Genomic DNA, 24,263 nt, shown 5'->3' with positions numbered 1-24,263 from the left:
CATCATATGGGAAAGAGTTTTTCTTCCCAGAATAGGAAGGCACAATATGTGCCTCAGCTTCTCCTAGCTATAGAGCAGTATTAGCTGTAGTGCTGCTGTTTATGTAGATAATGGTAATAGAGGAGTGGAGGGACAAACCTAGAAACCTGGAGATAAAAGCTTGGGTTTTCATCTTCAATAACCAGAGGCTTTCCTGGAAAGAAGAGACATCAGGGGAGAGGTAGACTCCCACAAGAAGACATGTTGTCATGATGTGTAGTGGGGTATCCAATAAAATGTTGTAATGTGTTACACAAAATTATGTCCCCAACAACTTAATCTCCTGCCAATTTGCAAAGCCTGTGTTGACGGAATAGGCAAAACCCAAACTGACAGGTGAACAGGTTTCTGAAGCACTATTACAGACATTAAAAGGCACAGGGCTGCAAGAAAAGTCCTGAACTAACCAAGTTACCTGCAAATTTCCCCTGACTCTTAAGTACGTGAAATATCTACATGGACATAAACTGCTCTTGGGAACTCATGCTGGAACAGCATGACTGAGTATTTCTAAGGACTTTCTCCTTGACACAGACTTTAATCACAGAGTTTGGGCAAAGAGTAAACAAGCTGTTTAATCTGAAAAATTAAACCTCCTCATATACAGACAGTGTCCAGCTATGCCAGCTAGACAGCAAGTATTTGACAGCAAACTGTTTATAGCTTACCTCTGCCAGGGGAACAACTTAAGTAGTATCAGAATAGGGTTTTTCCTGTCATGCTTCCCATTCCCAGACTTCTTTGTAAAGTCTGCAAACAGAGATGCCAACATACCCCAGTCTGACCTACATAGCAAATAATTGGACTTGTGTTCCTGCTGTGTTATCACCAAAATGAATCATTGTCGCATCTCCTCAACGGCCTGGCAAGACGGAGAGTTTTCTGCTGGGAAGTGTCAGTTGAATCCCACACCTACTGCTCTTATGACACCAACTGCATATTTTGTGTTTATCGCAGAAAAGAAAAACACCCAGCAGAAAAAAGGCTCAGCTTTACATTTTGCTCTTTGCCAGGACAAACATGGGAGCAAGTGAAGTACAACTCCTAAAGCTCTAGGTTATTAAACCCCAGGGAAGGAAAAAAAAAAAAATCAGTTCATCAATCTTTTTTAAAAAACAGAATAAAGATGCTAGATAAAAATGTGTCTCCTCCCCCCCAACAACATAAATTGCACAAATCTGAGGAACAGAAATAGCCATGCTATGACATCATTGTCCACTCTTTCTGCATCTGAGAAGAATTTTAGTGTTGTGTCCTGCTGTTATTGGAGTCAGGAATTAAAAAACTTGCCGGGAATCGGTCATGGGGATAACAAACTGCTCTTTGCCTTCTCAGGCTTCACAAGTCCCTGGGTTGGTTTGGCAGTGAAAGATCCCCACTGAATCAGAAAGATTAACTCCAGGGCAAGGCATCCCTACTGGGAGCAAGCAGCTGGCAGTAGTTAATATTTATAGTCTTCTGCTGCAATGGTGGGTGGGGTCTAAAAAAGTGTAGGAGATTTGGACTAGGTGCCTTTGAATCAAGTCTACATTAACCTATGTGATCTGAAGCTTCTCTCTTACGAACATTTGGAGCGTAAAATCCTATCACTTATGCCTAACTGCCACATACTTGTAACCCTATACATGTGGGATAAAATTAAATCAAGACAAACAGAGACGCCCATATTCCCCCTTTATAATTTGTAAGGATACAAGGCAAGATTTTTGCCAGGACAGAGTTCAGGAACTTTAGATATCCTGCTAGAAAAAAATTCTTCTCTCCCCTATTAAGAGATATCTTCCAGAGTTTGTCAGACATCCAAAATATTATTTCTGCCTTCTTCATTAGAAACCATGATTTGTAAGTGACAGAGACGTACTCTTCACAGACCACCATCTACTTAAACAAATTATTAATCATAAAGTGATGCTGGAATGCCAGAAATGCTACATCTCCAACCATGACTCGACAGCAGTTGGTCTGACCTTTGTTTTGCTTGGAAAAATCCCCAAAGTTAAAAACCTGTTGGGTGGAAGCTGGCTGACAACCTGGTTGGCTTTCTCATGGTTTTGTTTTCTTGCTTTTTTTGGTGAGCTCTTTAGACTTAGTTCCCTGGACACAGAGATCAACAGTTCAAAACCACTGCTCTACAAAATGCATCCTTGTTTCAGTATACAACAAACCTCTGCCCACATCTGAGGAAGGAAAGCGCCAGATATTTTATTCTTTATCTCACCAAAGACTTCAACAGCACAAGGGAACAGCAACGTACTGAACAAATACAGAGGAGATTTTTTAATTTATCTTCTAGAAGAAATATAAAATTAATTGCTGCAAAACATCTGAAAGATTGAAAATATTGTGTACAGTAAAAGGGGGAAGCAAAATCCTACAGCCTAAGTGGGAGAAGTGTGAAAGTCTGTTGCTATCTGTAAGCATTTGCATTTTTGGGATAACTGAAAGTGATAATATTCCACATTCCTAAGCCAACTGCAATGCAAACCCTCTTAAACATGGATTTTAGTGCAGAACTGTAACAGCTAAGGTCTTTAGTGTCTCAACAAAACAGATCATAGTCATTTCAAATGAGACCTTACTTTGCAAGCTCAGGTGTCAAGCAATTATAGCAAACCCTGTTTTGATACGTGTCCAAAGATAATTTTCAAAAGGAAGAAGTATGAATCACCTTAAGATCCGCAGAACAATTCTCTAGATTGTATTTTTGGAGTCACAAAATCTCTGAATGGAGTCAGTAATGCTCCTTTTTTATTTACTGCAGTGGCTATATACTTACCCTCCCATGCATTGGATATTGTAATTTCCATTCAGTATGCTCTCCCAAATCCCATCCTTTTATAAAAGTAGTGCACCACTGGGAGGACTACAGAAAATTAAGAGAGGAAAACTGGTTCGAAGAGACAAGGCAGCGTTCCTTGTTACTGCTGGATTGTTACATGTGTTGCTTTCCACTGTATAATTATTTTTGATAATTAATGTAATAGTAATTATAATTTATATAATTACTTGAAATGCGAAGCATTTATGTTTTCTCCCAGTTCTTTCTCTCATCCTGAAAATCTTTAGCAGTAGCTCCTAGAGAAGGACTCTAGAAAACCAAACTTAGGATGTAAATATTCAGAAAGAATTTAAATAATACTGCTTTTCAACCTAACAATCCAACATCTAACATATATACCTTTTCTCTGCAGGAAAGCAGAGTCTTGCCTGTGTCCAACATGAGAAAAAGCAATACAGAATTATGGGAATTGTTCCATCGCGTGGAGTCAGCAACACAAATGGGAGGCTATGCCTTAGTAATTTGTGGGGCTTTTACCTCCCCCGTTGGGCTGCAAGGATAATACCTAGAAGACATATTCTGGGAGTTGTTCCATGCAAGATTCCTGTACAGGGCTGCACTGTTTACATTGACTACAATTCTGTATGCACAAGAGAGCTCAGCATGGGAACAAAAGCCTATCTCTGAAGTCTTTCTGTGAAATGAATTGAACATAGTCTTCCCCATAACAACAGGGAAACCAGAAATAATTTTGAAGGGTAAAGAATCTCTAAAAAAATTTGCAGGGAACTGCTACTTTCTAATACCACAGACTGTATTAAACAAGTCTCTTAAATGAACAGACTTCCTAAAAATACATGCTCAGTATAGGTGAGGTCCATGAAGTCCAGCTAACTGATCCCTCTACGGGCCCTGGAAAAGGCAGTATGGAGACTCAATCTACACAAGAAATTAAGAAGTTGAAAAAACTTACATTGGGATGTGAGAGCCACATTTTAAAAACTACCCATTTCTTGAATGCAGCTGTATTCACTATTGCTCCACCAACTACTACGGGTCAAATGAAATATTATTTTTTACAGATCAGACGGGGAGGGGGAAAAGAAGCAGAAAGGTACTGCACAAGAAAGCAAAACAACCCTCTACTTAAAGAAAGTATGAGATACAGGTCTGCAAAAGCAGTGGATCAAGATTTTCAACTAAGAGGATTTATGGAGGAAGAGGTTTTATCTCCAGGCACAGGTTAGCCTTGTATAAGTCCTAACCCTTGTTTTAAACAAACTGACCCCAAATTACCCACGACATTTAGAAGAATTTTGTACTAGAAGAGAACCTTGGTGGTAATTTTGTGATAAGCAAGACAAAGCATTTGGAAGGGAGAGCTTTCCAGTGAACAAGATGATTTAAGTTTGAAAAACTTCCTAATTGTTGATTTATCAGATCCCCAAAGCATCCCAGGCTGGAAATCCTAAACTTGCTTCAGTTGAACTTGGCATAGACCTTTAACTAGTTTGTTAGCAAAATTATTTAAATAAAGGTTGTCTATCTTTCCTTTTTCCAAAGGTACAAAATTGTGTCAAGTAAAAAGATTGCCTGTACCCCCCTGAGAGTATAAACTAAAGTGAACTGAGAAATAGATTTACAAAAACTAAGACATACTGTTATAAGAACACATTTCTTCAATGACCCCAGATCCAGCATGAGCACGGAGTACAGCTATGCTGCACCTGAGAGCCCAGCTGGTCTGGACCCAGAAGTAACAGAACACCAGCAATGTGCCAGATCCAAGCTGACAAGCTCTGCTGGGCAAGAGAGTCCAAGGACACAGTGCTGCATCTCCAGGACTTTTTGCTTCCACACCTGCACGTGTCTCTGTGTGGTGTTACATGCTCCTCTGCAGATGCACCAGCACAGCTGAGGCTAGCTCAGATGTTTCCATCATGCTCCCCTGTGGCAGCACAAATGTATTTTCTGCTGCTTTTCTGCGATGCCAATCTGGTACTCACAACCTCTTATTTTCCTGCAGATCCTTTTATAAATTGATTTTCAGGCAGGATTTGAGTGTCATGGGGCTTCTGTAAGCTGGATAAGAGCAGTGGTCGTATCAAGGCTTTCAGCTAGGAACAATATAAGGGATGACAATTATAACCCACAGTTAAGCAAGGCAGCAGTGAACACGGATTGAAAGCAAAGGATACAGGGCAATTGGAACAAGAGGGACCTCAAGAACAATAAAATAGGATGAACATGCACCCACCTCAGATGTACAGATGCAAATGTGTGGCAGCCTGGGGAACAAGCAGGAGAAACTAGAGCTCCTCGCGCTGTTACTACAGCACTGTTGGAATAACAGGTATGGTGGGAGAGCTTGTATGTGGTGGGAACACCGTGATGGATGGATACAAGTTCCTCAGGAAAGACTGCAAAGGAAGAAGGAAAGACTGGGGGGGCTCTTTACATGAAGGAGCAGCTTTGTGATGGATGGCAGTCTGATTGAGAGCGTGGGTCAGGATCAGAAAAGAAGCCAGTAAGACTGACAAAGACGTGGCAGTGTATGTCCACAGACCAGCCCATCAGGGTGATGAGGACAGTCAAGCACTGGAAGAGGTTGTCTGGAGAGACTGTGAAGTCACCATCCTTGGAGATTTTCAAGGATTGACTAGATGGAGCCCCAAGGAACCTGGTCTGATCTCACAGCTGATTCCACTTAGGGAGGAGGCTGGATCAGAGATCTCTTCCAACCTGAATTATACTGTGATCCAAAGTCTAAAGGACAGAATCCCAAGCAGGAACTGTAGTTTTGAAATTGAGGCAGAGGAACAGAGCATCTGCTATCAGCCAAGCAGTCTCAGTTTTGTGACTGTGTCTTAGCCACAAGCATCACAAACAGATGCTCATCCAGCAGCCAACTGTAGACCAAGGCTGCAGGTTCCCAGGAAGCTCCAGAGGAATGATGGAGCAGTGGCAGTTGCATCAGAACCCATTCCTGCAACTCTTGTGAGCATCAAACATCTAGGAAAAAAAAAAATCCTGGCAACAAATGTTAACTTGATGTTAATGTCCCAAAGAACATTTTCTCAGGCCAAGGAACTTCTAAATGTTTTCAGTTTCCCTGACCAGTTAAGAGACAAGGAATGTGAGACTGCACTAAGAAATATTCCCAGTGAGGAGAAGGGGCAGGGGGGGCAAAAATGTGTTTAATCCAGTGATGTTCTTTACATATGTCCTTCCCAACAATCCTACCCTACAATATAACATATCAGTGCCAAGTTTGAGAAGTAACTAAAACTTACTGCCTCACCCTTGTCAAGACATTGTTTACATGTTTTTGGATGATATGAACAAGCTCTCAAGTCCAGACCATCACCATAGTCCTTTCTTGACAAATATCCAACACTTGTTTTTACTGGCAAAAACATATTGATTGTTTCCAACCATCTTCAATGTGATAAGGCTGCTGCCCTCAGGAAATTATAATCACACCATTTCTCTTGATTTGCTAAATACACCCCCTTCAAGTCTTGGTCCTCCTCTTCTGTCTGGTTCTCTTCCCACAGCTGGCCTCAGTTCCACCAGCATCATGCAGCTCTTCTCCCAGACGCAGCTCATGCTCTAGGGAAGCTTACAGTCGGCTCTCCAGCCCCAGCTAGCAGCCTCCTCTATGAAAGCTGGCAGTCGGGCTTATTTGTATCATGAATGATAGCTGCTCCTCGAAGTCTCCAGGGCTTCGCTCAGCAGCTGGCCTCCAGCGCCCTGGACTTGCAGACATCTGAAACAATCACCTGTGCATTTCCATTGCTACAGCACTGCTTTTGGCTTCTTTCTTTTCTTTTTTCAGAAACTGGCCTGCAGCCATGACAAGGGTTCAGAACTATTCCCACAAGGGACAGGCAGTCTAAACAGAAAAGTGATGCTGAAAGGCGCAGCATGTACAGTAACCATGTTCTGCCCTGCCTTTTAAGGAATACTAAGCAGCTTGAACTCCTATACACATTTACAAATAAAGCAAATAAAATAGCCAAATTCCAAAGTTTATTGGTATTTGACTACAAGTGTCCTGTGTCTAGGTGTCAAAATTCTTGCAAAATCTTTCCTATCTATGTCAGATTGAACCACTGTGAATATAATGCAAGTGGGTATACACTGCCACAGTTCTGCTGTATGCTTCTGTCCCTGATAAGCCATTTTCTTATTACTGCACTACAGTATTACCCACTTTGTTTAGCTGGGGGGGAAAAAAAAAAGCACAAGGGCTTGAGTACTGCCCTAATCTTCAAAAAGCTTCAAAGTTTCATTACTGGGGAAACAGCAGAAAATGTATCTCCAGGTTCTGTTAAGATTAAGGTAGCAACAGACTCCTTACAGCATCAGTGCGAAGCTTGCTGTCAAAGGCTTTGGGTTAGCACCAATAACAAATCATAATAAACTTCATACCAGCCTCCAAAAAGAAGTTCACACACTAGCACCATTATTTAGGCATAAAACTAAGCTTGAAATTCAAGGCTCAATCTCAAAGAAGTTAATACAAGAATGAATTCCTGTGACCACAATAATGACTATGTGAGTTACTATTCGAGAACACATTTATGAATCAGAAATGGACACATATTATTTTAAATTCCAAATAAACCAATATGGAATTGATCTGTAACAGGGTCTTCCCGCCACTCAAGGTCTAACCCTTTAGTCTGCCAACTGCTGGAAAGTACTTTTCCTTGCCCAATTTTTACAAGTACTTTGGAAGTGTGCCCACAGTATTTCCAACAAATACCTCAGGGAAAAGAGAAAAAACAGTTTTTAACTGTTCAGACTACACCATTATAAAGAGAGTCTACACAAAATCATGTACCACTGCAACATTAAAGAATCTAAAAATATTAAAATAAAACAGTAATTGTCAACATCTATGTTGCATCTGTATGATAATCTCCGAGTTACAGTAATTTCTTGTATGGCATTTCTGTTAAGAACAAAGACAAGTCTGTAGGCTCGTTATCACTGTTTAGTTTCAATGCACAAGGGGCTCTCAAACTGGACAGGTGTAATACTCACAAATGTACCTGGAAAATCTATCTGACATTTGCCTGTGCTCCATTTCCCTTTCTGACTTCCTTCCTTTCTTCCCTCCCCTCTCCCCACTCCTCTCTTTTGTGCAGATGGACAGAAAACTCAATGCTTTAAGTCCATGAGAAGCATTGACTCTCACTGGCCCAACTGATCTGGAAGGGGGACAGTCACCGTTCTGCTGAATATCTGAAAGGCAAGACTGGGAACAGGCCAGCATGACAGACGATTCCCTATGGATCTCTGGAAGGGACAGATCCCTCTGCGAGGGATAGCAAGAAGGCGACTTTGGTGTTGCCTAGTAGGCAGCAACTTTGAGGAGAGCGACGAGGCAAGAAGGGCATGCAAAAGCCCCACCTGAACCTGAAATACAGGTTTAAAGTGAAGGTAAAGGCAAAATGAGAAACATGAGTGTATATACAAGCGTGGGTGGGAACCAGTCCTATGGGTACAGAAAACAAAAGAGAGTTGACTGAAAAAATTTGAGATCAGGTGGAAAGCATGAGAGCAAAACCACTTTTCCAACACAAAACAGTTGCACTACCCTTAGAGAGCAATGCTTTATGAAACTGCAAACCTTACTATCTAATTCCCTTCTCTTTATTTTGTCTTGGCACTATCTACATGAATGGAAAACAATTGCAAAAATAGATACATGCACTTTGGTTTTACTGGCTTCCAGAATGCGACTGGAATGGAAGCAATGGTTCTAACATTCATCTTCTTTTAAATGGTGGTTTCACTGAAAGGAGGTTGTTTCTTGAGCTTTTACTTAGCATATCATTTGTATATTAGCCAACAGAATTCCCAAAGGCTTTTTTTCCCATGCTGCTCCTGTCTGTCATCTTTTTTTTTTAGAGTGCCCAACTGAAGGCTACTTCCAAAATACATCTGTAAAACGTGCATTTGAATGCTCTTCATTCATAAAACAGATGGAAAAGTGAAGAGTAAGGAGGAGAAAAATGTACAGAAAGAAAGCAGACCTGTACAAAAAGCATCACAATGGAAACAGAGGTTGTTTGACTCTCCATTTCACCACAGTAGAAATATTAAAAGTAATGTTATTAAAAGTAATGTTCTTCAGTGTATCACATTCAATTCCTAAAACAGAATATCAGCTGCTGTGTTTCTGTGCTGAAAGTCACTTTTCCACTGCTTTCTGTAGACTGCTTGCACTATTTAACTTTAAAGAGTCCAAGAGGCTTCTGATTGTTTCACTTCCTATTCCTTTCACCCTGTTCTTCATCTTGTTGTGATTACTTTTTCCAAATGGTATCATTAGGGCTGCCAGTCCCCAAGGCTCTTTATTGATCATTCGCTGAGTTTTATCTTCTTTCTGTAAAATCCAGGCAGTTTCCCTGGCCGTAGCTACAAATTTCTCCAGCTGTGGCTGATTAACATTCTTGCTGATATTAAGGTCTTGTTCAAAGGGATTCCAGATATAAAGAGGAGACGACTCAGGTTTATTTACTTCCTTTCCCTGCAGACAGTGGAAAGAAAAAGCCAAAGTTGCATATGTGCATTATAGGGTGAGCAAATAACAAATCACTTGAGTTATTACATTAGCATTAGAAGTATTTTGACCTAGTCCAGAACTTTTTGCAAAAAAAATAGTCATTATTAATCAAGTTAATTTTCCCGTCAACTTGACTGTATGACCCCTGTTCTCTGAATTCTTAGTGGTGTTTTTTCTTGCCACATTCAGCTTAGATTTCCTTCAAGGCAAAGGACACACAACTACAGCTTAGCCTGTCTTTTTGGCCATTCTCCCATTTGCTTTTCCACAAACCTCAGACCTCACTCATTGCAACCTCCTACTCCTATCTCCATTTGTGTATGGGCAGCACGAGTGTGTCATATTAACCTGCACAGCCCAGCTTCATAAACTGCTACAAGCACTTAAACTGTTCAAACCATTCGTCTCACAGTGCTCATTAAGAGCTAGTATAACAAAACAAGATTATTGTCTCGGCTTAAATTCCTCCCAGTTCAACTCTGTCTTTTAACTACAGAGCTATTCAGGTCATGGTACACTTTTGGACACTTGGTACAGTACAGTGCAAGTTGTTGACAACTATGTAATTTGCTATTTAAATGCACTTCCACCTCAATGGTTATCAGTGCTACTTAGCTGACCTGCTCTGTATTGCAGAACCTCTGCAAGCCTTCTACTGCAAGCTCTAGCAGGCACCTACCAGCTACTGCTAGTCCAGGATGTGTCCACATACATGCTACATGCTACATACATACTTTTGCTCCATGGCCAAGAAGCAGCACAGGCATTGCCCCTGACTAGCTCAGGCTCCAACACGTGTTATGGTTTTGCTTGCCTTTTGTAAGGCTTAATGGCAAACAAAAGTTCTCCAGCTTAATGAATCAGTTTCTAGGATCAACCTGCAGTGACAAAAAGAGCTCTTATGCCAGTAACCCACAAGGCCCAAGTAGGAAACAAAACACAAACACAAGTGTCCACACAGTGACATGGCACTGAAACCCCCCATCTGGTAAGCAGCCCAGCAGGAACAGGTGTGAGTTAAGGTAGTTACATTTATATATATTTCTATTACACTTGCATGCACACGCATCAATAAACAGCATGACTTAAACATATAAAGTAAACCAAAGTGATAGTGCAGATCTCTTGGCAAGCATAGATGATCATGTTATCCGCTATGCTTACCGAGTTGTAAGTACACTTACTGTAGGCCAATGCAAACTGCAGTAGGAAACTCAAGTGCCAAAAGCAAATTTCAGAACTCAGTTGTAAGTTTTAATGCAGACACTGTTTGGGTCTGGACTCCCAACTTTAAATGCAAAGGCTCTTGGCATACAGAGTTTGTCACAGACTTTTGCTATGACATACACGGTGACATTTTAAAAAGTTTTCCTCTCACAGAAGCAAAACACCTTCTACTTTTTAAAACCACCACTTTTATCACAGGGTTGTCAGACAAAAATCATACATCAGAGTTTGTGCTTTCTAACATCTCCAAGTAATGACACTGTAATGTTGTTAATGGTGCTGTGATTAGGGTCCAAGAGAAAAACTCCCAGTTTCTGGATACAACCAATTTAAATATACTTTGTATATACAATTAAAAAATGAGAGAAATTGTTGCTTAGCATATGTAGTTTCTCAAACGGCAGACAGGGAAATTCAATTGATGAGAGATTAAAATTAATTTACCTTTCGAAGATTTATGGAATTCTTTCTGAAATCAAAGTTTCCAAAATATTCAAAAAACTCACCCAATAATACATCTAAGGGAAAGAAAAACAATAGTCATCAGTAACATTAATGGAAAGTTTATTATCAATATGCTCATAAAAATTAAAAAACAAAGTTGATGAAGATTTACCTACCAAGTGTTTCTGTATTTTCTGTAGGTTTAATCTTGCTTAAATCACTAACAAATGAGCAATCATATCCTCCAATTACATGCATGTCTTTGTCATCTGAAACAAAATTCACAGGCATATTTTGAATTGATAAACAATAAAATGCCATTGTATTTAATAAAATTCAGGTAACAGACATGACTGAATTCAGTGAATGCTCACATTAAGTAAATCAAATTAGGAGTTCACAAGTGAACTTTCAGGTTAAGATTCAACTTAAGTGGTTAAAGATTTAAAAGAAAAAAGTCTATGGACAAGCAAGCGAAAAGAAGCATGAGTAAATGGCATATTTTCAAAAGCCTACAGGAATAAGGTATATGATATCTTTGTATCTGTGAAGTTACTTCTTTTAAGTAACAAACCTGTTACTTCTGCATACAGAGCTTTATTATATACTGAACAGCAGTAATCTTTGAAGTTAATACCTATACGATGGTTTCAAAAAAGTCAGACCCAAAGTGTCCACCGTATTTTTTTTAAAAATTAAGAGAATTAGGAATATTCCTGTAAAATTTCAGGACAGGTGTTTTGTTTTATGTTTAAAAATTCTACAGAATTCTGATGGAAATGCTTGAACTGATTTTAAAGCAACTGAACACAGATCTTTTTCTCCACTCAAAGCTTCCAAGGAAGCATGTCAATAAGCAGAAGGCATGAGTGAGGAATCAAGAACTTGGGGTGTCATACTCTATGCTTTCATTAGATTTACTGAAGATAACACACCCTAAAAGCTATGTATGAAACAGCCAGAACAGCTTGTTTGCAAAGATATAAGAATTATTTGCAGATGGCCTGAACAGTCTCAAGGATATTACAAATTGTGGGGGAAAAAAATAGCCTCTTTTAAACATTTGGTTTCTATAAAACAATACACATCGTATCAATCTGCACAAAATCCATAACAACTGCAGAGACATTTGAGACCTTACAAGTCTTCTAAAAACCAAAATACAAAATAAAGAAAAAACAGCCAGCATGGGAGCATTGAGCAAATGAATGACTTTTAATTATCTCTAAGTAGAATTTAGTATTGTACTGAAAAATGATTTGCCTTTAAAAATGCATTATTTTCACCAAAAAAACCCCCTGAAGTAAAACTTGAATATTCCCTCAAACTTCAGGCATACATAATATGCATTAGTATTTGAGAGCATAAAGAAATGATTGTGTTTATTCATCACTTTAGAGAAAACAAATGGGAAAGTCACTTCAATGAACCACATCAACAGCTGTCCTTACCTGCCAGTACTTTAAGTTGGTCTAGTGTTGGAATGATAGGCGGTGATCTCTTCTGCAGAAAAAACATGACCATCATGGTCAGAGAGAAGTTCGTAATCCAGTTACCAGGAGCACTATTTGTAAGTCCATGAACACGGGCCCAACATCGTACACTGAACACTAGTGCTCTTACACGGGAATCAAGACAGCCATAGATATACAAGAGTTCTGAACTTTTTATAGCAATGCTGGAAAAGAAATGAAAGGCAAAAGACAAGTAAATAATGAGAGAATTGTCAAGTACCAGATGCAGTGTTCATTGCTCAGCCCTAGAGCATCAGTTATAAGGGAAGAGGGTATCCATAAAACAGAAACATTTAACTTCTATGCATTTAAAAAAATAGAAGAGAATGACTGAAATTGTCCAGGATTAAATACCTGGTAGTTTTCCATAATAAGGATACAGTGATGGGTTAAATAATAATGCTGCATTTGCCCTGTCTCCTGTTTCCTTGTTCCACATCACAGTGGAAGAAAAAAAAAAAACCACAACAAAATCAAAAAACCACCATCAAGTACCCACGAGTGAAACTATGCTGAATCAAGGTGAAAAAACACCTTAGCTACAATTGCCTTTGAGGTACATTAGACAATATCTCTATCCTAATATATAATAAAATACAACTAGAACTTCTTTTACAACTTTAATCTAAAAAGTAATAAAATAATGCACTGAATACATGAAGTGCAGACACACAATGCAATTTTCAAAACAAGTCAGTTTGGTAATTTTCAAATTACTGATGTTTGGTCCTGCTGAAAAAGCAACTACTCTGGAAGGATAAATCTGATGGATCAGTTTTTATAGGCTTCATCCTATGGTCGTATGCAGTGTACAAATGGGAGGGCAAAAAGCAGGGGAAAAAAATGGAAGCACAGTTTGAGAGCAAAACTTACTTTGGGGTCAGTTTTACTCTAAAGGGCTTGTTGAACCACAGCTGCAGGGGTTTTTACTCCCAATCTTGCACTGAATTCTTCTAAAAATCCACCATGGCATTTTTGGGGAAGTTTACCATGTCAAAGTTTTGTTAACACCTGGACTTCTAAAGTTTCCACTGTGAAGTGCTTCCTTGTGTCCACAGAGGTTTGTTATTACTCCAGATGATAACAAGACAACGCACACAGCCCCAACCAGGCAAACTGTCAGCAGAGAATTACAAGGAAATTTGCACAGAACTGCATGCTGACTTTCGCTGTGGCCACATATACAAAAGTAGTTTTATTGTAAGATATTTGCTCAGTACTGCCTTAACAACTCCTGCATATTCTGAAACAGAACTTCGGGTAATTCAGAAAATTCAGTCTACGTTCTGATGGTATCTAATGTAGACAAATCACAAAATCTGCACTCAAAGTCGTATCAAAAGTATTCTGGAAGATAATCACTCATGTTTTACTATTCCCTAACAACAATGAAAAACTCATTTTCGATTATGTACCCTTATGCCAGGCCTATGGATGTATACTGGATTAAGGTGGGTACTTCTTAATAAAATAACTGACAGCAAAATAAATTATATGCTTTACTATCAACCAAAGAGAGCAAGCTGGAAGAGGAAAAATAGATGCCAAGAGAGGTATTTTTAAGAAGCCTGCTCCCTCTATTGGGCAGTGTTGTGAAAGGTCCTAAATGACAGTAACACTTTAGACTCCATTTTCTGATGCAGTGAGTTAGTTTAGCATTCAGGATACCTTGTCAGCAAACAGGTGGGTGCAGACCCTTATGATTTAAAAAGGACACCAAAATAACTGCAAGCCAAATTACTAAATATTAACACAATGGAGATGCTTAATCTGAAAAGCAATCAGAAAAAGGCTGTCTGTATACTCATACCCATGAAGGGAAGTAATGAACATTGCCTTCTTCTAATTCCTTATAAGCCAGCCTTACTGTATAGAGTGATTTAAGTCTTCAGTTTCAGCTAGCAAGCATTTCCTATGCTGGAGAAAGATATTTTAAGCACATTAAAACCTAAGCTCTAGAAGTCAAAAATACCCTTTTTACCTTCAGAGCCAACATTCACATTTGTTAAGAACATAGAAAGGAGTAGACTAAACAGTTTTCATTACAGGTTTTCAGAACATCAGTATTCTTCGTAAACTTCTTAAAACCAGGTCTCACCTGTTGCTCACTGACAGATCACACTGGAATCCTGTCGGTTGATGGGAAAATTTCACCAGAGGGCAGCGAGCATTGAGTATCTTCTGTACGCTCACACATCCAGGGCCAAAATTATCAAGGCAATCACCAATCACAGAAAGAATTTTCTGATTTGCTAATCTTTCAGATGGTAATCTTTTCATCTGATACTCCATTTCGAAGGGACCTTTTTTCTAACACAAAATTTTAAAAGTAAACTGTTAGTTCTGGAACCAAAGAGGCATTTAAGAATACTTCTAAAAGACTACACCAGTTTGCAAAGGAGTCTGTACAGTGAGAGACTGAAAGACGAGAATTATTCAAAGCAGCCCACAGAACTTTAAAAACGCAAAAACATACTGCTTTCTCTTCTATATTCTTTTTCACTGATTCAATTTTTCCAGGTTAACAGTGATTAACTTACTGTAAAGTTACTTGTTCAGATGAGAGTATAATACTACTACATCCCACTATTGCCTAAAACAAGTAATTCTGGAATTCCCAAGAGAGCGTATATCCTCTGACTAAAAAATACAATTAAATTAAAAAGAGGGGCAAAACACAACCAAACTACCATTAATTTCAAACCACCAGTAATTCCATTTCAATTCTTCAAAGAACAATGTGTTATTAGATATAGCAGTCTTTTTCATTTAAAAAAAAAATTAGCATGCAAATTGCTTAATCCATCAAAATGAAGGTAAATTTCTGTAAGACTTAAAATAATCACATCACAGTTTTTCTGACAAATAAAAAAACCCATGGAGATGTATTTTGACAACATCAGACATGAATTTTCCTGTAGATCTCTGAATTGTCATATTTGTAGTTTATACCTCAATAAAATAACTTCATACCTATTAAATCTTTGTTCTCTTTATAGTCTCTCTACATTTTTAAGCCTCAGCTAATTTTGCTTGTTAATCCAGTATCTGACACTGACTTATCCTCCCCCTTGGAACATGTCATGGGTGAATGCATACTATACAAATAGCACTATGCAGCGACCTAACTAGTCCTCTGAGACTCAGAGGAGGTTACTTTTGTTGTCATCAGGTTAGCTAGTGCAAAGAAAACATGCACTCACAGACATGCAAAACAATTCAGAAGTTGTGGACCTTGCAGCCTTTCCCATGAACTCACTTCAGGTGCTGAATTTCTGAGTCGCCCTGGCAATCACTGAGGCTCCCCTCTCACCAACAGCTGTCCAGGCAGCACGTGTGTTGGAACGTACTAGGAGAGAGGTCCCTAATCATATTTGGCCATGCAGCTGCATGCTACAACACGGCTGGCTCACAGTGAAAGGAGCCTGTAACTATCAACACCGAGGTAGGTAACAGGAAAGAAAAAGATGGGGACTCGGCCAACATGTAGGTGTGGTGGCGTTCAGACCTTTATGTTTGCGACAAAAATCACAACATGCCTTCCCAGACAGCAGCTCAATCTCTCAAAAACTGAATGAAGACTTTTTTATAATGATAAAACAGACACTTAATAATTGATAGGACCTTCATATGTAGCTTTGGTGCCAGTGTTGGGGGATGAAGTACTGATACACTTGCCTCAACCCAGTGGTTCTCCCCCTGTTCTTGCCATGTTGCTCCGAACAGCAAATGTAGGTACTACTTTGGGGTAAATTGATATAGTACACTCAGCAAGAAGCATAACTGTTTTCACACAAAAACTGTTTCTCTAAAAAATATCACAGAACTCTGTTTTAAGTCATTTACTAATCTCCCAAACTCCTCACCTGTTAAAAACACCCTATCTGTGGTCAAACACTGTGCTGATAATCCACTCTTTGTAAAGAATGCTCCCGCTTTTGCTGCTTTTTTAATTCACAGCTAGTAACCAGTTTACCATAAGACTCAAAAAACATTACTTAATGTAAATAGGTGCCGAAATGCCTGGTCCTCCTCCACTGCTGGTACCTCCTGAAACGCTGCAGTAGTAAAGAAATCAGAAGATACCCTTTCCACTGTGGCTGTATCATCTTATAACTAAAGCTACCTCCCCTTGTCTTCACTTGTTTTAAGACAGTCAGTTTATGTATACTAGTAAGACAATTTGCCAGGGAGGATATCATTATCCCTATAAATCACACTGCCAACTACATGAGACTTTTGCTTTCCTCTGAAGTATTGTCTATTGCTTATCATAGGAGATGCACCCAACATCTTGTTTCCCTACTGTATTGGGTTTACATGGCAAGGTTTTGGTAGTGGAGGAGCTGCAGAGGTGGCTTCTGTGAGAAGACACCAGAAGTTGCTCCTCATGTTGAACAGTGACAGTTCCAGCCAGCTCCAAGACAGAGTAGCTGCTGGCCAAAGATGAGCCCATTGGCAATGCTGGGGGCACCTCTGTGATAACTTGATTAAGAAAGGGTAAAAAACACTGCACAGCAGCTAGGAGAGTAATAACAGTGTGAGAGAAACAACTCTGCAGATACCAAGGTCAGTGAAGAAGGAGGATGAGGAGGTGCTCCAGGCGCTGGAGCAGAGATTCCCTAGAAGACCACGGTGATGCAGGCTGTCCTGCAGCCCATGGATAACCACAGTGGAGCAGATATCCACCTGCAGCCCATGGAGAACCCCACGCCAGAGCAGGTGGAAGTGCCCTGAAGGAAGCTGTGGCCCATAGAGAGCCCACGCAGGAGCAGGCTCCTGGCAGGAGCTGCAGGCCATGGAGAGGAGCAGGTTTTCTGGCAGGACCTGTAACCCTGTGGGGAACTCACACTGGAGCAGTCTGTTTCTGAAGGACTGTACCCCATAGGAAGGGCCCACACTAGAGCAGTTCTTGAAGAGCTGGGGCCTGCGGGAGGGATCCCATGCTGGAGCAGGGGAGCAGCATGAGGAGGAAGGATCAGCAGAGACAAAGCTTTACGAACTGACTGCAATCCCCATCCCCCTGTGCCGCTTGAGGGGAGGAGGTAGAAGCGCTGGGAGTGAAGTTGAGCCTGGGAAAAAGAGGGTGGTGGTGGGAAGGTGATGTTGGGTTTTTTATTTCTCACTATCCTACTCTATTATTAACTGGCAATTAAATTGATCTTCCCCAAGTTGAGTCTGTTTCGCCTGTGACGGTAATTGGTAAGTCACCTCCCTGTCTTTACCTCGACCCACAAGCTTTTTCACCTTATTTTTGCTGCTCATCCCGCTGAGGAGGGGGGAGTGAGAGCACAACTGGGTAGGCAGCTGGAGGCCAGCCAAGGTTAACCCACCACACCTACAAAGCACAAAGCTCTCTAGGTGCTAGCACCTTAGTCTCCCATTTTGACTATGCTTGATTTGAGACACAAGAGTTGCACTAATGGTTTCTACACTTCTTCAGAGGACAATGCTCTAACGTACCTTGATGCAGCAAATGTGCCCATGTTTTAATGTTTCAAAATTTCAACAAAACCAAGAAGATCATCAACTTTAATGTGTAAAGACATGTAAGGCAAGAGCCTCACTGAACCACACAGAGGATAAGTATGCCACACAGCTTATTAACCTATCATGTAACCTGAAAACGTATGCTCAGATAGTATCCCTGTTGGCTTTTGCTCCAGCATCCCCATAGTAATGTCTGTCAACCATCCACAAGCAATCACAACTGCTAGTAACCCCATCCATCATCGAGTAACTCTAAAGTTCATAACAGAATTCTTATTTCTACAGAGGATGAATACTAAAGAAAACAGCTAGTTACAAAACATACTTTGAAAACAGATGTTTTATACTTGAAAGCTTTTTCCTTCAAAATTTAAGCAGTAACTTCACTGTTTAAATGTAAAAGGTTCCTAGATTTTAACACTTCCCACACACGCACGATGCTCCCACTCTTCAGCCAACATACTTGCTTTCATTGTCTTTGATCACTGCAATACTACTAAAAAGTATATAAATTTGAAGGGGTATTTCTTTAGAAGTGACTTACGTGGCAATATACAAATTGTACAGAAAAGCTAACAGAATTTTCAGTCTTCAAAAGCTTAAGCCCATTGCTGGTTTTTTTTTTTTTTTTTTTTGCTTTTAAGGAAAACAAAGCTAGTTTTTCCCAAACTGTCACCACACAAATAAAAAGAAAAGTTTTCAGAACGCCACAATCACGTACTTAATTACCCATTCAGAATCCATGAAGAATCCCAACTTCTCCACAGGGCATTTCTGATTCAACTCTCCCTTCTTCCTATCTTGATTCTCATCTCTCTCTTTCATATTTCGTTCTCCAATCCGAAAGGATATTTACACTGTCCACAGTCAAAAAACAGCAGCAAAGGATAAGATCCTTCCAAAAACACCTTGTCTAATCCCTTCCCATTCCTCACGTCGACACGCACATGGACTGAGACACAACCTACTCTAAATAACAATTACGATTTGAAGTTGCTCAAATACCAACACTAAACATGTAAACTTGGTTACACAGTGCAGATTTCCGAATCATCGCATGGGTAAAGCCATGATTAAGATGAAATTTAATATGTGCATTGAAAAAGGCAATATTGTTGACTGAATATTGTTTCCTGGCAGTCTTGTAACCCTCCGGCTTCTCGAGATAGCGATGCAAATTCTGTACTTCTGTCAGAAAAGCAAGTGAGTGTATTTCAGTTTCAAGCCTCTACACTTGCTTAGTAATCACCACTTGTCTTGGTGCTTACTGTTGTATTATCAGTGAGACATTTGAATAATTATGAAGTATCTTATGAAAACTCTGACAACTGAAAGTATCTGCATTGATCTGGCTCAGTTCCTGTTTTGCTCCTGGGTTCTGGGCCCCAAAGCACCTACAGTTCACATATACCAGCTTATCCTCAGGTTCCGTTCAGAAGTAAGCTAACTAATTCCCTTCACAATGAAAATCAGGTGCTGTTAACATGGTAATTTTCTCTGGACAGACAACACAAATATGAACATGTCTGCCACCTGCAACCATGCACCAATACTATCCCACATCCTAAACTTTCACACCTTCACACACTCTTATGTGTGTATATATGTATATAAATATACACCCCTGTACATAATTCAGTATCTTTTCTGTAGCATGAAGTCAAGTCTTTAAACTAAGGAAAAGAACCTGACAAACCTCCCAAAATGCACATGCACACACAGGCATAAAATCATGAAAATGAAAGCCAAGCTTTAAAACAGCATGGATGAAGCCCAGCAGCTCCAGAGAAGAAAACACAGCAATAGGATGGGAAGGTCTGACATTGCTGAATCAATTTTGGAGGATGAGGGGTTTTTTCACAGTGAAATTCACCCTAACAGTGTAAAGTAAATGCCAAGTAATTTTCTTCCTATTGTAAGGAAGATCTCTTTCATGACACATCCATCTTTTGAAAGTCTTCAAATGCAGACATTCAAATAAACTTATTCAGAGTCTATAGTATGAACTCATATAAAACCTAAATATAAACAAACTGATTCCTGTGTGTGAAACAGCAAATGAGCTGCACTGCTGAAGAAATCCAAGAGACTGAAGATGCACAGAATAATCTTACCATTTCTGTAGCACGCTTTTGTGTGTCATGGAAGTCCAGAAACATGTCCACATCACATCCCAATTTGCCAAAGGTGTTGACTGAAGAGCCAAATGGCCTTACCACGCTGTCGGGAAAATATGCACGTGCGAAATCCCGAACCAGAGAACAGGCCAGAAATCGGAGCCTGATATTTTCTTCTGTAAGCTGATACTCATTCAGTAGAATGTACATCTGACTGCTTATCTAGTTAAGAAAATAAATACTGTAAAAATACAATGACCCATCTTCTACCTATTAACGTATATTTTCATCTACTTAATATCATTGCAATTAGAAGATTTTTTTAAATCTCAAACAGGTTTATTTTATACAGAAAAAAATTATTTTGACAATTAAAATTACTGATTTCATCTATTTGTTTCAATGTAGGAGAACCATTCATACAAAATTCTAACAGGGGTTAATTTTTTTTTTTAATAAATTGCTTTAAAAGTTGCATATGACCACTTGCAAATCTGAAATGGACATGGTTCATTTTTAATTGAGAGCGATGCAGAAACCTCTACTTACACTGTCTGCATGACAAAGCTTTTGAATAAGGTCTTTCACTGGAATGTGAGACTGAGGAGAGAGGTGAACTGGTGTCTCTTCAGCAGCTTGACTCACTGGGTTTTTCAGCATGAAAGTAAAAAGTCTAGATTTAAATGGGACAACATGATGCTCTACAGCACTTGGGATTCCAACAGCATCCTGCAACGAGGCTATACTGTTCTTTTCCGAAAATTCTATTAAAGCATGGATACCCTAAAACATTAAGAATGGAAATAGACAGGGTTAGATAAATGCATACAAGCCTTGAACTGATTGTACTGATATTATTCACATGTTCCTGGGAGCATTGAGACAGTTTAACATGACGGTCCTGAAGCTGAATGCTAGGTTCTGTACCTCAAGACTTTTAGACACTTTTTCACAAGAAATCAAAAATATTTAAGACATGCTATTCTTGGCAGTAAGCACTAAACATAAAAGTTGTAAAATCTATTTATCTTCACAACTGTAATGTGCAAGAAACACATAAAAAAGAGTTAGCTCTATTGTTAGAACAATGAACAGTGCTATGTAAAAGTTTAGAAGGTTTAGTGCAAAACAGGTTGCTAGCTATCCCTTTGAGGTGTTGCTTAGCCGACAGATGAATAAAAATCTGTTGCTCAGCAACTTCCAAACATTAGCAAAGATAAAAACCAATTTAATATACTAATTATTTATATATAAATTGCTTAACTTTCATGTATGAGGCCTTGACCAAATGCTGGCATTTCTTTTTGTCTAAGTCTAGATTTTAATTGTTAAATACTTACACGATTTTCAAACAAGAAATGACTCTTAATGTTTCCATGACTGGATAAATACTGCAATAATTTCTTTTCGTTAAGTTTTGGTGGGCACTTAATTAAAATAGTCCGTTCTGCTTGCTCCAATCGTTCTGTTTGGACCTCAGTGAATGTCTTCTTTCTGATATTGACTTCAGCATCTGTGAGAAGAAATGAGCATCAAGGCTTTTCTATATAAACAGATTTTAAAATTATTTTTGTATACTTAAATCTCTTCCTCTGGATTGAACAACTGAACAAAGGTTTGTCCTGGTTCTCTAAAGGGGTACAGCATAAGAGAAAACAATCAAGAATGAATGAAAGACACAAACATAAGTGTATGTCTCTCACAAATGCATACATTTGTAAGAACAAGGAATAGGAAACGTAGGAAGAAAACAATACTGACTTCCCTTGATGCCACAGGAAACTTGATGATACAAGGCATCTTTGCTCTTCTTTGATTTGCTGTTCACCATCAAAAAACTCAGCACACACACAGTCAGACTCTGCGTACAAGCCTGGAAATACCAGCTACGGTATGAGGCGGAGCTAGACCTTTGGCAAGCTGCACTGAAAAGATAATTTCTCTCAGTTACCACAAAACCAGCACTTTCACCTTTGGAACAATTCAACACTTGCTTATTTTCACAACTCACCACCTTCTTTTACAGTAAACTCCTACTCAAAATTTCTGTTTAATACTATTCTTTCATCTACTACAATAAACCCATATATCAGTCATATCTCGCCACACTACTGGCAAGCTATATTGTTGCCGACAGACTACGGAATTAACATGGAAATGAGACATGCCGGAACATCCAGAAACACAGAAACTTTCTTCTTGATTGCATATAGGCAAAGGGGCCATGACTCAAATCTGAAATCATAATCACTTCCCTGCATAACTCTCAAACTAATCCACTGACCACATCACATTACCAGAACCTGTGAAGCTATTACCTGTTAATACTGGCATTTGTAATTCAGATTGGGAGGCTGGAGAACATGCAGTTCTCTGCAGCTACTACCTGCTAACAGAGATGCAACAGAGAGCTCTTCATTCTATGTTTTTGATTTTGAGGAACCCATGGGATATTGTGGCCTCAAGAAAATCTTCTAATGACATTTGCTAGCATTATCTTTTTAAAAACTCTTTTATTTTACAAGTTTATGGAGCTCTCACAGAGGCTTGTAATAACCTAAGTACTTGTTTCAATAGCTTAGTTTTATATAGTATTTTTTATCAGAAGACCAAAGAAGCGCTTTATGAAGATGATAATATCCTGTTTTCCATAGGGGCATGAAGTGTGAAGCCACTGAGATGCAGAAAGAACAAGTCCCGTGGACGAGTGCCACAGTCAGGAGATGAACCCAGATCTTCTCACTCCCACAGTTCTCTGCATTAGGCCAGAACAGCTATGTGATTCTTGCCTAATTTACAACCTGTACATGCTTAGTTACTATAGCGGAAGACATGCTCTGATGTCTCTTCCCAACTCTGCTGCCATTTGCACAGTCCAAGCATAGCACAGATGCAGATGGTGGTTGCAAGCATTTTAGATGCGTGAGAGGCAGTCCACTTTGCTTTCATTCCCCATTCCACACAACACCTCCAGTTAGTGCCAGAGGTTCACAATTAGTTGAAAGAGGTATACACCAGCACTGCTGCTGGAAGAAACAGCCCCATCCTCCACGTGGTGCTCGTACATGTTCTAATGGTGTCCTCTGCACACTGATGCTAATGCAAGCATTCACATAGCCATGTAGCAAACGAGGTGAGACTATTGATCAAATGTATACATCAAAACAAGAATGATTAACTGAAATCTGGAATTGTTCCTTAATCCAGTCTGCTGCATATTTGTCAGTACAAGGATACGAATAGCAAAAGACTGCTGGTTTTGTGAAACTGTGATAATACAGCCTAATCTTCTCCTCTCTTTAAAAAAAGGTTGCTACCTAATGTTTTTCAAGCTCTGAAACATGAACGTAAGTAGAAGTGCAGGCCTCAGTCTCACAAATGCATTAGCTGTGAGTTACACGGTACACCCAAGATACAGCACATCAACAACGTGCTATTTCTTGGCTTGTCCTTACAGACACAGCAACAACCAAACGTCTCTTATGTCTTTCTAATGGGGTCTCTCTGAAATAACCACCGTCACTTACCTTACCTCTAGCTGGTATCTACGTTTAATAAACCATGTCCCAAACAACAATAGTGGATTCCAGCCCCCTGGACTGCGGCCGGGGAGGCACGGACAGACCTCGCTGCCATGGGGATGCCCCCGGCAAGGGCTCCCCGGGCCCTGAAGGGCAGCAGCACATCGTGCCCGGGACGCCAGTAATGCCCAGGCGCCTCTCCCGGAGCCGAACCGCCCACCGCAAACACGACAGGGCCCCCCCCCGACCTCATCGCCCCCCCGGGAGAAACAGCCGTGCCGCTCCGGTCCCACACGGCGGCCCGGCCCTGAGGGAAACATGGTGCAGTGACCCCTACCTTCACCCGCCTCCTCGGCGCCGGCTGTCCGCGGCGCTCTCTGCACCGCGGCACCGGAGGAGCCGAGACGGGCCTGCCCGCGGCCCGCGCAGCCGCCGACCACCGCCGCCAGGCCGGGGAGGCGCAGGCGGCCCCGCATCAGGGACAGCGCCCGCCCGCCCGCGCGGTGCGCCATTACCGGGCCGCGCCACTCCGGCACTAGCCTCTGCGCAGGC

General features: G+C 40.2%; 1 protein-coding gene across 1 annotated transcript; it reads right to left on the bottom strand.

Annotated features, from left to right (window-relative positions):
• Positions 1-2,217: 2,217 nt before the first annotated feature.
• Positions 2,218-24,233, bottom strand: MTPAP (mitochondrial poly(A) polymerase). The gene is given in 10 exon segments (XM_074866894.1): positions 2,218-9,047; positions 9,050-9,362; positions 11,070-11,143; positions 11,246-11,338; positions 12,521-12,747; positions 14,682-14,893; positions 20,188-20,412; positions 20,740-20,973; positions 21,531-21,703; positions 24,049-24,233. Coding segments are annotated over 10 exon segments (1,797 nt in total). The 5' UTR covers positions 24,224-24,233; the 3' UTR covers positions 2,218-8,976.
• Positions 24,234-24,263: the final 30 nt, after the last annotated feature.

The sequence above is a fragment of the Strix uralensis genome, chromosome 1 (assembly GCF_047716275.1).
Source record: "Strix uralensis isolate ZFMK-TIS-50842 chromosome 1, bStrUra1, whole genome shotgun sequence".
NCBI classification, from domain to species: Eukaryota; Metazoa; Chordata; class Aves; order Strigiformes; family Strigidae; genus Strix; species Strix uralensis.
This window is presented reverse-complemented; position numbering and strand designations above follow the sequence as displayed.